Raw genomic sequence first — 13703 nt, forward strand, 5'->3', positions numbered from 1 at the left:
TGAGTCTTGCTATTGAAAGATATTTTGGATAACAAAGCAAATGGCTGAGAATACTGCTCTTCTTGAAAGTTACGTGAGTTGCCATGTGTGTTCAGAGACTTTCAGAGATCCTGTGTCTCTGGGCTGCAGCCACAGCTTCTGTTCCAGCTGCCTGAAACAATTCTGGGAACAAGCTAAAAACAAAAACTGTCCTGTTTGTAAGAGAAAATCCTCAAAGGATTATCCAGGAGTGAACTTTACACTGAAGGAACTAGCTGACTCCTTTACTGGGAGAAAGAAAGCTCAGTTTTCTGAGACGGATAAAGGAGAGGAGAAAGTGGAGGTGGTGTGTAGTAAACATCCAGAAGAGCCTAAATTGTTCTGTAAGGAGGAACAGAGAGCTGTGTGTCCTGTCTGTGAGTTCCCTCTCCACCACGGTCACAAGTTGGTTCCTATAGAAGAAGCAGTCAGTGACCTGAAGCAGCAGCTGAAATCTGACTTAAAGTCTCTACAGGAAAAGAGGTACAAATACAAAGAGGTTGAGGAGACATACAACAAAGTGGTTCAACACTCCAAGAAACAGCTGTTGGCCACAGAGAGGCAGATCAGAGCAGAGTTCAACAAGCTCCACCAGTTCCTGAAAGAGGAAGAGGAGGCCAGACTGGAGGCTCTGAGGGAGGAAGAGGAGCAGAAGGGGAAGACTATCACCAGAGAGATGAAGATCATTCAGGAGAAGATCTCCTCTCTCTCAGACAGTATCTCTGCTGTTAAAGAAGACCTGCAGAAACACAATGTGCCATTCCTCACCAGTTATAAACCCACTCAGACCAGCGCCAGAGCCCAGTGCTCACTGTCAGATCCACAACTGGTCTCAGGAGCGCTGATAGATGTGGCCAAACACCTGGGCAACCTGTCCTTCAGAGTCTGGGAGAAGATGAAGGGGAAGGTCAAGTTCAGTCCTGTCATTCTGGATCCAAACACTGCATACCCCCGTCTCTCTCTGTCTGATGATCTGACCAGTGTGAGACAGGGAGACACAGAGCAGCAGCTCCCTGAAAACCCAGAGAGAAACACTAAGTATACCACTGTTCTGGGCTCTGAGGGCTTCAGCTCAGGGAAACACAGCTGGGAGGTGGAGGTGGGAGATCATCCTGGCTGGAATGTGGGTTTGGTTAAAGAGTCAGTTGACAGGAAGGGGGAGCGTTCTGCCTCACCAGAATATGGAGTCTGGTGTTTACTGCATCGCAGAGGAAAATACACTAATGGGCCTGGTAAGACCGTCACAGTGAAGCAGAGTCTCCAGAGGATCAGAGTCCAGCTGGACTATGACAGGGGGGAGCTGTCCTTCTACGACTCTGAGGACAAGACTCACATCTACAGTTATAAAGACACTTTCACTGAGAAACTCTACCCATTTTTTGAAATTGTACATGGTCCTGATGCAGAGACCATTGATATCAAAGTCTGGCAAGCTGAGGCTTCTCTGTGATGTTAAGGGATGTTAGTGAGGTGTGTTTGTGTTTGTGTGTGTGTGTGTGTGTGTGTGTGTGTGTGTGTGTGTGTGTGTGTGTGTGTTTGTGTGTGCATGTGTGTGTGTGTGCATGTATGTGTGTGTGTGTGTGTGTGCATGTTTGTGTGTGTGTGTGTGTGTGTGTGTGTGTGTACATTGTGTGCGTGTGCATGTCTGTTTGTTGTTAGCGGGGTTGTTTTGAGTTAAGGGTTGAATTAGGGTTAGTTGGGTGTGGGGGATAATGGGGTAAGTTGAACCTCTGGGTAAGATGAGCCCCCCTTTTTATTTAGGCCACAGAACACAAAATTAATCATGTGAGCATAGATTTAAGAATAGTCATTTGATTTCATGAATCTGTGATGGAGGTGAGCATATGAGGAATGCGGTAAAGGTTAAAAAAAAAAAAAAAGTCAACTCATGTCAAGACTGCCATGACTACTTGGTAAATATGCCTTGATTCTTGTATTAAATGGAACTAAATACATTTAGACTTTACAAGGTACAAGGCCATAAACTTAAAACTGTGGGTCTGATTAGCTAAATGAAACAGTTTTACCAAAATGATGGTTGTGGGGTAAAATGTGCCACTAGCCCTGGGGTAAGTTGATCTAAAAGACCAACACTTCTGATGTGTCATAATTCTAAAGTTGTATTAGCTACAGAACATGTTTTAATTTCCATGGATGCCCAACAACCTTAAATATATGTAACAATTATTGTTTGAAATAGATACACTTTATTTTAAACCAGAATAGCACAAATTATAAAAAGTGTCTCATCTTACCCTGTTCTCCTCTACTGTAGATCATTTGTTCAGTTGAAATTGTAATTATTTGAGTCTTAAAAATCATATATAATAAATGCCCTCAGCTTTTAATTTTTACAGATTTTTTTAAGTAACATTCCATGTTATGCAGGATGGAGCAGACATGGCATGTTGGTGTAATGATTCAACCATTAAATGTTCACTATGTGTATCATGGAGCATTGAGGATTACAACTGACTGTACAATCATTAATATATTCATTCAGTTTTATCTACAAGGCCATTCTGGGTCTCCTTCCTTATTGTTTGTGCTCCTATAACTCTAGAAAACTCAGTCAAAGTTGCTTTCTAATGTCACAGATATTGTTTTTCCTTTTCTCAAAGGTTCACTCTAATTAGGCAAAATTGTAAGATGATTAAAAATGACCAGCACATATCGACCTACAGATCTTACAGATTAGTGAGTATAGCCAGCATTTAAATAAACAACACCCTGACCTACATTCTACAGGTGGGAAATTACATGAACATGTATAGAAAATCAGGTAGATGGATCTGCATAGACAACAAGAGAGAGGAGAGAACAGTCAAACAGCCTACATAGTACAGTATATTAATTTTGTTATGCAATTAAGATTCTCATTATTGCTGTATGTTAAAAAAAAGTTTGACAATGTTTCAATGTATTATATGTTTTCATGCATATTGTGTTCTACTTTTACGTTTGCTATTTGATTGAAAGGTACAATGGTTTACTTGAATGATTATTGGGTAATTTCAATAAATTAAAAAAATGCTCTGCTTTCAATGCATGTGTATAATGCCTTGTTGTTTTAGACTCCAATTAACAATTATGTTCATTTAAAAAGTTTTTAATAACAAACATAATGCAAAATTGTTACACAAGAAACAACACATTATTTTGGTGGTAATCCTATCATAACATGATCACAATTTACCCAAAAGCCTTTGCAGTCCTTTAAGCCAGGACTTTTTAGGTGTCAGATAACTGCAGAATAATTAATCCTGCAGTGTGGGAGAGCGTCTGAAAGAGAAAGATGGAGGCTCAGAGAATAATTTGTGAAGGAGTCACAAAAAGTATAAGAGGAAGAAGTTGGTTTTGTTAATGTTACTTGATAAAGGGTGCAACATATTTTAACTGACGATGTAATAATGATGCAATAACTTGAGTCATTATATTCTTCTTATTCTTACAAGTTATTATATTATTAGTCAATTTTATTACTATTATCAGTTTTTACACACCTTATGAAGTAATAATTGTTAGTTAATGTACTAAGTGATGTTATATTATCCTGCAATTTCTTACATTAACAGGCATTAATTAAAGGCTGTTAATGTAAGAATGTCAACCCATTTTATTACATTTTAACAAGTTATTACATTATCCTGCAGGTATAAATAATCAGTTGCTACAGTTTTGTTCCCCCAGTGGACTGAAAACAACCTCAGATTCCCAGGGAAGCAACACACAACATTTCTATTTGTTAAGAGGTTTGCTCCGAAGTTGAGGTTTCAACAGCTTGTACTTTCACCCACATCTTCATGTTGGTGTGTGAATCGCAGCATATATTTCTAAATTCTTTAACAAGAACATTTATAAAGGTTGGGCGGCTGTATGTTGTTCTGATGGAGTGAGTGCCATCTCTTTTATCCCAGGAAGCATGCATCTCCATCACTACATCATGTGTATTTGTTCTATTTGACTTTCACTTCACATGTCAGATTTGAACTGACAGCATGTGTGTGTCTGTGTTGGATATACTTGTACCTGAGTATTAACACTGGTTAACTCTGGCCTCACTTAGTGTTGTGTTCAAAAACATCTGGATCTGTATGCTTTCCTACCTGAATGAATACATGAATGGACAGAACATACTGCTGTGATATGTGCTGATATCTTGGTCAAAAATGAATTGATGTCCTCAGTTGTAGAAATTGTAGAAACAGAAAGACATTTGGTTTTCTATTTAAATTGTCATTTTATTGATAACACCTTAACACATTTTCTTGAAGTTAGAGAAACACGTGTAGCACGTAAGAGAACAGAGCAATAATCCGAAGAATCAGAGAACTAGAGGATTAATATTATTATACAGAAGAAACCCAAACTGACAAAAAGAGACAAAGGGAAACTAGAAAGAGCCAACTGCAGAGAAATGATTGAATAAGGTTGGAAACAGAGGGACGAGGAAAAAGAGAAGCCAGCTCAGTGTTGTCAGTGCGACTGGTAGTAGTCACTGGACAGAGAAAGAAGATGGCCGAGGTTTAGAGCCGACACACTCGCTCCAAATTAACTCAGTAATACTTCAACTGACTAAATAACTGACTGGAAGGCAGCAGAGCTAGCATTGACCTCAAGAGTCCAGAGACGGACAGCTGTTGTAGAATACATGTAGGGCTGCACAATTAATCATGTATAATCGTATATCGCCATTTTAGTTTTGATGATTCATATCAGAGAATATTGGTTTATCGGTGGTGTTGAAACATTTAATTTCATTAAGAATGCTCACTGTGGCTGAGAATAGTAAAGATGATGATATAAAATGCAAAAACTACAATACTTTTGTTCCCCAAATCATCAAGACTAACAGTCTGGATCTCAAAAAATAAGCAGGATTATCATTTTTGCCATAATTGTGCAGCCCTAATTACATAACGATTAAACTGGAAGCTGGTTCTTATACTCCATCATAAAATGCTGTTGTCACTAACTGGATTGTTTGTTGGATTTGATGCAAAAGTCAACTTATTGTGCAGCTACATTAGAAGCGTCAGTCTGCCATCCATCTGTGTCCTACTTGTGCTTTACTCTGTGTGATTGCGCCCCCTACTGGAGCTCATTCATTCCTTCAGCTGCTTCCCATCTGTAAATTGGACTCAAGTGCTGTTCCTCAAAGTGACATGCAGGCTAAGCAGAGTACAAGTCACCCTCGGTGCTTCTGGTCAACAAGCGCTCCTCCTATTCTCTCAGCTATGTACAAAAGGCAGCCGTTCTGCACTGACAACACAGAGCCCCATAGAAAAGCATGCTAAATAATCATCATCACATCATCACCGTCATCCTCATAGTCATCCTTAGTGCCATAATCATTATTCTAATCATCATAATCATCTTCATTATATCATCTTGAGACAAAAATAGCTATATGCACTTAAAAAGCTGAGAAAATAGATAGAGAAAGGTAGAGTATACCAGCATTCAGTAGAAAATGAGAAACCAAATAAAAAGGAAAACACCAAAAAACAAGTGTCCTGTTGACTGTCATGCAAAGAAAATGCCAGCTACGATGCTATTAGTTGCAGTTGTGTAATACTGTGTACTCCCTCATTTTAAATATGTGAATCTTATTATACTGATTTTCAAGGCTAGTAAACACACTAAGAAGAACAGAAGAACAACACCTTTGTACTGTACATGCTGCTTTTTCTTCTTTTTTGGAGGGGGGGGGGGGGGGGTCATGTTTGGTTAGCACGATCACACATGAACGCCTTCAGATAACCTTTGACCTTTTAGTCTTAGAACAGGGTCAACTAGGCATGAACATGGTTACTGGATGAGACACGAGTACAATACAACAGCTCAGTGGTTCACCTTGAAAAGCCTTCATTTCAAAAGCTTTATCACTCAGAATACGGTGACAAAACCTCTGTTTGGAGGGATAGTTCACACAAAATACAAACCTGTATGATATGGGTTTAAAGCCATAGATGTTCCCCTCAGGCAAAGCAGTACTTTGTGAAAATCATGGCCTGAGTGGAGGAAAATAATGGACAAAAGTTTGTGGAACACACACGAAAAATGCCAAAATAACAACAAAAGCAATATAACTGTCAAGTTGCCACAAAAAAGTAGCACAAACAAAAAGAAATGCACACCATGTTGGTCGGTCGTTACAGTAAAACACGTGCAGGCTGCAAATTGGGTGTACTATCCCTTTGAAAACGCTCATCTTTTACACAGAGCAATGTCCCTTTGAACAACAACAGACAGCACTTGCACAAGTGCATGAGCTGTACAATAGGAAAACAAAAAAAAAGAAAAGAGAGAAGAAAAGCACATTAAAAATGTCCACTAAAATAAATAAATAAATAATCAAAATAAATATAAACCTGAGGACTAACCACCAAACCGGCCGACTGCCTGGTCTCTTCTATCTTGGTCTGACCAATAGGGGCGAGACAACTCTGAAGGCAGCCAATGGCGGACGAGCAAAGGACTACGGAGCCGACTGCAAGTCAAACCCCCAAAATCAGTTTTCAGCTCTGCAAAGTCCGCCTCTCCGTTCCTGACACCCCTGGCACGAGCACAACATGTTATATAATAATAAAAAGCCGATAACACTTGATCGTAACACAAGTCAAAGAGCGTGATAGTAAAAAGATGAAAAACATGATACATGAAAAACAGATCAAATCATAAGAAAAGTAAGTCCTGGACTGAAGGCAGAGGGCCGATACGTCCTCTGAAATAAAGCCTTCTCCTTCCTACTTCCCTCTCTCATGAGACACACTCCTTCAAAATCTCCCCCAGGGTTGTAAAGAGCACACACACACACACACACACACACGTGCAAACCTAAAAGTCTGCACACTTTTATGAACTCATGGTATGGCGGATAAAATCTTCCCACTCGCATACAGACCCTTAAATCTTCCTTAAGGCCTCCTCCAGTGTAACACTGGCATCACTGATATGGGCCTAAGCATTAAAGGACGCCTCGGTGCTGTGAAGTTTCTAAGTGAGCTGTATGTATGTGGTGTGTGTAGAAAAATGGACAGTAGCACCAGCTTTTGCACTATGGCTTTAGAAGTGAGCGAAGGTTACGTGTCCACCGGGATCCGGCTTCTTTTGCTCGTCGTTTTGAATGGAAAAGCACCTGCTGTTGCGTTCCAGACAGCACTGAGAGTTTAGCAAGTTCAAAAATATTTCAGCTTTTAGGAAAAGATCGCTGAGCTTCACGTGGGTTTTCAATAGTCTCCTAGCAACAGCAGGAGCCACCGACAGCTAGCTAAACAACAGGTTCCCGGTGGAAACAGGAGCTAAGGCTGCAATGCTGCTCACTAGGATTTCTATGAACCGTTCCTGCTGAGTAAGACAAGGCAGAAGTGCAAGGTAAGATTTAGGATGAGAGCATGGAGCTAAGGTGAAAAGCTGATCTGTGTATTTCTTCTTCGTGTGATATTTGCAGCGCGCTGGCAGTCGGTGCATTTCCACGATGATGCTGCAGTTTCAGAGTTTGCCACTAGAGGTGCTAGAGAGCAGGGCGTACTAACACTACAGCGTTACACACTCCATTTATTCTTCTTCACATGTCTTTTAACACAAAGATGACAAAAACAAATCATGATAAAACGCCTTTTGCACGCTCCTTGTTTCGTACGTTTGAAATGTTCATGATTCGACGCAGGAAGACACCAAGCTCAGCTAACCCCTTCTCACACTGCAACAAGGAAAAAAAAGCTTCCTCGAATTGCACAAAGTCATTATTTTTGCACTAGCACACACTATGTGCCTGCCTAACATAACCAACACACACACACACAAAAGCAGTCACTCTCTTACACTCATACTTGACACCCCATCAGACACACCCCTTCCAAAAAAAAAAATGCTTGAACATGAGTTTGGGCGCAGTATAATAGATAACATACAAGAAGCAAATTACAAAAACTGCCAATATCATTTTCCACTTAATAGCCACAATAAAAAACAGCCACTGTGAATATTGGGGAAAAAAATCATGCTTCCTTAAAAAGATAGAGAAAAACAAACAAACAAAAAAAAGATTTCCTTCAACTCTAGAAACCACTGGCATGAATTTTGAATTATACAAATTACATATACAATTGCAATTGTGTAATAATCATAATAATAATAATAGTAATAATAATAATAAGTATAGTAATGATAATAATAGATTTTACTTAAAACTTTACATACTGTATTTCCAGTGCAGTGTTTATGTCACACAAGTGTGGATTCACAGGAGGACATGAGGGGTGGGGGGAGGGGGAAGAGACCACAGGAAGAAGGAAACACACACTCAGTTTTGAAAACACCAGAATCCCCCCCCCCCCCCCCCCCCCCCCCCCAACACCCCCCCAAACCACCCAGTGTGTCGGAGAGAAGAAAAAGGGGGGGTGGGGGGTGGGCTGTCGAGCTGTTGGCAAGATTCAATTCGCTGTTTGATGGTTGTCGGCAGGCGCTGTGGTGCAGGCGGCAGACAGGGGGCGGTAGTAGTAAAAGAAGAGATGCATGCTGGGGGGTGGGGGGTTGGGTTGAGGGTTTGAACCCCCCCCCCCCCCCCCCCCCCTCCCGAGACACTGTACTTGTTCTTCCATCCCTTCCTTCTCCTCCTCTTCTTCCTCTGTCTCTCTTCTCTCTCTCTCCAGCAGAGCGCTCTTGACAGACAAAGCTATGGCGTTCAACCCTAAGGAAAACAAAAAAACAGCGTCAAATACACTGAAAATGTGACTGTGCAACCGCTTGATGTTCCTTTGCACTGCTGGACTCTCACCTACAGCCACGCTGAATTAAAGCACATAGCGAGAGACAGTTTTATTTTCTTGTATGCATGCATGTATATATGTATGTATTTCTTATATATGTTCAATGTATGTCCTGCACTCTACTCTTGCACTGAACATGAGGTCCTCTTGTCCCAGTACCACGTGTGTTATTATGTTACCTGTCAAAGTGTCTCTGCATGTCATCAAAACAAATTCCTGTACGTTTCATTTTACTTGACGAATAAAGTCTGACACTGATTCTCATTTTGCTCATGCGACATTAGAGTGTACTTTTACAACTTTTTGAAGGTTGAAGTTGAAAAATAAAAAATAAAACCTTTATCCATGGTGTCTTAAACCTTTAAAAGCCCTTTCAGCCCTTTAAAAAACTTTTCAGCATGTTCTTGTCATGCAAGACCCAACAGTATCAGACCCCTCGGCCGCTGTTGGTTCACAAATTAAGAAACGCTGGCGCACACCAACTCATGCTGCAGGTGTTGTTCCAGCTGTTAAACGGGCTTGTGCTAAACACACTAAGGGTGCGTTCACACTATTCCTCTTTTTTCAAACTGCCAGCACCTTTTTTTTTTTACATGGAAGTAAAGTGGGAGCAGCCGCAAGGAAGACATGAAGTGTCTGCTTTGGAAAGGCACTGTGCCTAGCTTATTGTTTTCTTCGTTTTTTTCAGAGTTGAGAAAAGATAAAACATTTTTACAGGAACACACATGATGTCAACTGCTTTTTTGTGAGCCAATTAATCTCAACAAAGAAGAGACAGGATTTCAGATTGCACAGACAGCTGACACTTTACTACAACAACAACCAGGATGAAAAGAAAGTACTGTAGTAGAAGAATTAGTAACAGTTGCTAATGCGATCATAAAGAGTCAGCATGGAGCACACCAGCTCTAGGAGTTTCTGCTGCAAGTGTTTGACAGTTGGACATCAGTCATTTTTGCAGATAGCGGCAGCTGGTCATTATGGAAACACAGTAAGTGTTGTGCTACCCGCTTTTTCAAATTATCAGTACAAAATGCAGTTAAGGCAAAACTTTTTCTACAAAAAAGTAGAACAGTGTGAGCTTAACAGAAACTACTACAACAGAAGAAGACATAAAGTGTCCGCACAGTCGATGTTCTCCATGCTGACTCTATTATCAGAGTAACAACTACGACTACAACTTGTCTACCGGTACTTTCTTTATTTTCATTCTGGTTGTTGTTGTCTTTATGTATTAGCTGTCGCCTTAAAAGACGACGGCCGCAGCGGCTCTCCAAAGCAGTCGTTTGAAAAAGTGAAACAGCGTGAACGCGCCCAGAGACAAACACTGCTCTGCTGCTGTTAAATGGGCTTGTGTTGACACCCATGAAACGTGTCTTCTGCGTTCTCCCAGTGCTCCCAACACTGTACTCCGTACCTCACTGCAGCGGCGCAGCTGGCGCGCCTGAGCAGTGGAAGTGGACGTTCTGCCACTTGCTGTCTCTGCGATGCCAGACGCGAGTTTCCTCCGACTGGCTGGAGCGCGGCCGGCCCTGGCCGTCCACAAACTGAGTGAGGCGGATGTAGGCGATGCAGGCGGCGTCCTCGCCGATCAGGTGGACGTGGGGGTTCAGGATGGTGGTGTGGATGGGCTTGCTGTTCTTAGCCAGAACTGAAGGGGAGGTGGGTGGGGCGGAATATGAAGGAAGAGGGAAGAAGGACAGAGGAGGACAATGTCAAGAGAAAGAATACACAAGACAATAATAACAATAAACATAATAATAATAATACAAATAAACTTTATCTGGCACTATCTAAAAGCAGAGTTTACAAATTGCTTTACAAAAAGGCATGAAAACAAGGAATAATAATAAAACATATAAAAAGGAGGCAAAAATTTGGAAACAAAGTGGTGAAAGCTGCACTAGGCAATTTTACACATTGGCGACCCCAAATGGCAGCAAAAAGTAACTGAATTTTGAGGACAATCCCGAGAAATGATGTAATGTGACATCAGTAACCTGCACGCTCCTCAGACCTAAATGTCTTCTTCTTTAGAATGGATGTTTAGAAAATGGGGCGAATGTACAGCATCTCAATTAGACGGGATGGGACGCTCTTCTCTGTTGCAGCCCCACTTTGTCATTTAGGCTGAAAAGACGAGTGTATTTTTTTTTACAGCTCACCTAGTGCTGCTTTAACAAGATAAAGCTATAAGAAACAATACAAGATTAAAAAGTAGGCAAAATCAAAAACAAAGCAAGTCTATGTAAGTGTGTCTTAAGAAGTTATTTCAGCTAGTTGGTGGTACAAGTCGGTCACTCTTACGGTTCTCAAAGTAGAATCTGTGGAAGTCCATTCCCTCTACCAGGTTCCCCAGCGCCTCCGGCTCAAACGAGGTCAGTCCAGGGTCGCAGATCTTACTGCGGAGGAAAGGACAGGACATGGTGACGCAACGCCGCCACCGCAAAGTCTCCTCTCACTGCTCATGTGCACAAACCAAACGCACAGAAAACACTGACTCACGCGTAAGCCTCAAAGTCTCCATTGTTGACCGCCTCTATCAGCTGCTCGGTGATCTTGATGATTTCTTGTTTGCGTGCTGTAGAAGAACGTAAGATCAGAGTCAATCTATAGTTGACAGTTGACTAAACTGAAGGGCAGTTAGTTTGCAAATCATTGTGAGTTATAGAAACACCGCAACACAGATGCTCAAACAAATGCAACTAGAATACCCTGATTTGTTTGATGTGATTTGTGAGAAATTGAGAAGGAAATTAATTGTGTATGTTGTATGTTCTATTGTCTTTTATATGATGAGCTGTGAGGTGTGATTTATAGCGAAATGACTTCTATTTCTAATAATATCTATACATATATAAATTTCTTTGGTTCAGAGAAGGAGCATTCATTGTGGCAAACATTATCTGTAAAGCCCGAGCAAAACAGCAAGGTACTTTGTTAGTGTGATTCTTGACCTTTGTTTAGGAATACATTATACTACACACACACACACACACACACACACACACACACACACAGACAATAAAGAATTTGCTCATTATGAGAAGTTGGACCACAATATCAACAGAATCCCATATCACACACAATATGAGCACACAAGGCATCTCTTCATATCACCGCAGGCATTAGAGGGAAAAATGCAACGTCTGAAATTCAAAAGCATCACAACTAGTCTGAGCCAAAGCAGCCTCTTTACTCTAAAGATGCTTAAATCCCTCTGCAGTCTTCAGTACTGTTTTTGGCACACAGCAGAGGAGGTAAATATGGCTCAGTATCAAAAAACACACACTTACAGTCAGTTTCCGTTCCAACTTAGCCATCAAAACAACAGTTTAACACACTGCACTTTAGTCGGTGAACTCCAATCCACCCAAAACAATACACAATACACTGACTATGTTAGACACGCTTAGTCACACACAGGCTTGCACCGAAATGTCAATTGATTAGCCCCCCGATTGGCGACCATGTGGGGGGGTGAGGGGAGGTCATGCTCGGTACTCACTCTGGGAGGAAGAGAGGGAGGGGCTGGGGGGAGAGCGGGGGGGAGGTGGGGAGGTGGTGTGTGCAGGCGGGGGGGCGGGCCTGGCGCAGGGAGCTGGCGCCGGTGCGGCGTCACCCTCGGGCGCAGGGGCTGCCGGCGCCCTGCGGACGCTGCTTACCAGGTCTGTGAGCCGAGACACTGAGCGCCATCCGGACCAGAGACAGGGTGGGTGGGAGGAAGGGGGGGGGGGGATGAGAAACAGTAAGGACGGAAACGAAAGAGAGAAGTAAGGACATAAAGAAGTCCCTCCAGGAATTTGTAATTTTGCGGTCACAATAATTAAAAGCCAGAACGCAATTCTCCTGCATTCTACATGGCAAAATCAACGGAGCATTTGTAATTTGGCTACTTATTCTCTTCCGATGGACGCTGGCTGTCTACTCCCTGTTCCTCTGCTTTTCTACTTACTCTGCATGGGGACGACAGGGGTGTGTGGGGGGGAGGGAGCGGAGAAGGCTGCTGGAGGCGAGGTGCTGGATCCCCCCTCCCCGTCGGATGTGGGCCCTGAACCCCTACGCACTGAGCCCAGCAGGTCAGCAAACTTTGTGGCAGCTGAGTTATGGAGGGAGGGAGGGATAATGGAAGACAATGCACTTGAATGGAAGGTTTACCACAGCAGTGGCCGTTCTGACGATCAGACCTTTGCCTTGGAGAGCGCCAAGACAAGCGGGACCCCGGCCAAATGTGCGAGGAGGAATGTTGGATTTATCAAACATGTTCTGCAGCTACTTTGCTCCCAAACCAAGGTGCTTAAAGCAATATTCCACTTAGTTTTAACATGCGGGTTATTCAGCACTTGACCGCCATGAAAACCAGAATATAAACTACTACCAAGATCGGATGCAGCTGGACGAGTTTGTAGTGTTCAGATTTTTACTTCCCATTCATTTGAATGAGCCAAGAAAACTGACATTTAACACGTTTGTGAACATATTCAACAGCAGATCTTGCTGCTGTGATTTTCAACTGACTGTTGGTCCAACGTTTTAGAACATCATTTCGCCAAATAGCATTTTTATTGATAGAAGAGAACATAGCAGAGGGATACCATTTAGGAGAGATAGTTCCTGTTTGGGAGACCGGATCTACTTTTATTTTTAAAAACTAATTTTAGTGTAAACGAAGAATAAAAATGCAAAATGACGACGGACTAAGGACTGCTTTATTGTCTTAAAAGCGGGATATGTTGTTGAATCTGCTCAAAAACATGTTAAATGTAAGTTTTCAGGCCATTTTCCTGGCTTCAGTCAAACGCTACGAACTCGTCCAGCTGCATCTGATCTTGGTGATTAGTTTATATTCTGGTTTTCATGGTGGTCAAGTGCCAAATAACCCCCATGTTAAAACTAAGTGGAATATTGCTT

The 13703-nt window shown here is 42.0% G+C and overlaps 2 protein-coding genes across 2 annotated transcripts in view; one reads left to right on the forward strand and one right to left on the reverse strand.

Moving 5' to 3' along the window:
* The first annotated feature begins 40 nt into the window (after positions 1–40).
* Positions 41–2340, forward strand: LOC144539620 (nuclear factor 7, ovary-like). The gene is made up of 2 exons (XM_078285269.1): positions 41–1510; positions 2307–2340. The coding sequence occupies exon 1, from the start codon at positions 41–43 to the stop codon at positions 1466–1468; it is 1428 nt and encodes a 475-aa protein (XP_078141395.1). The 3' UTR covers positions 1469–1510; positions 2307–2340.
* A 6209-nt stretch (positions 2341–8549) lies between these two features.
* Positions 8550–13703, reverse strand: part of LOC139916162 (calcium/calmodulin-dependent protein kinase type II subunit beta-like) — an 80037-nt gene continuing 74883 nt past the window's right edge. Inside the window, exons 19-24 of the mRNA XM_078285370.1 lie at positions 12748–12891; positions 12301–12477; positions 11298–11373; positions 11100–11194; positions 10210–10443; positions 8550–8713 (exon numbers count right to left, since the gene is read on the reverse strand). Of these exons, the coding sequence (XP_078141496.1) occupies positions 10211–10443; positions 11100–11194; positions 11298–11373; positions 12301–12477; positions 12748–12891 (725 nt within the window). The 3' untranslated portion in view covers positions 8550–8713; position 10210. The remainder of the gene's footprint in view (positions 8714–10209; positions 10444–11099; positions 11195–11297; positions 11374–12300; positions 12478–12747; positions 12892–13703) is intronic.

The sequence above is a fragment of the Centroberyx gerrardi genome, chromosome 8, assembly GCF_048128805.1.
Source record: "Centroberyx gerrardi isolate f3 chromosome 8, fCenGer3.hap1.cur.20231027, whole genome shotgun sequence".
NCBI classification, from domain to species: Eukaryota; Metazoa; Chordata; class Actinopteri; order Beryciformes; family Berycidae; genus Centroberyx; species Centroberyx gerrardi.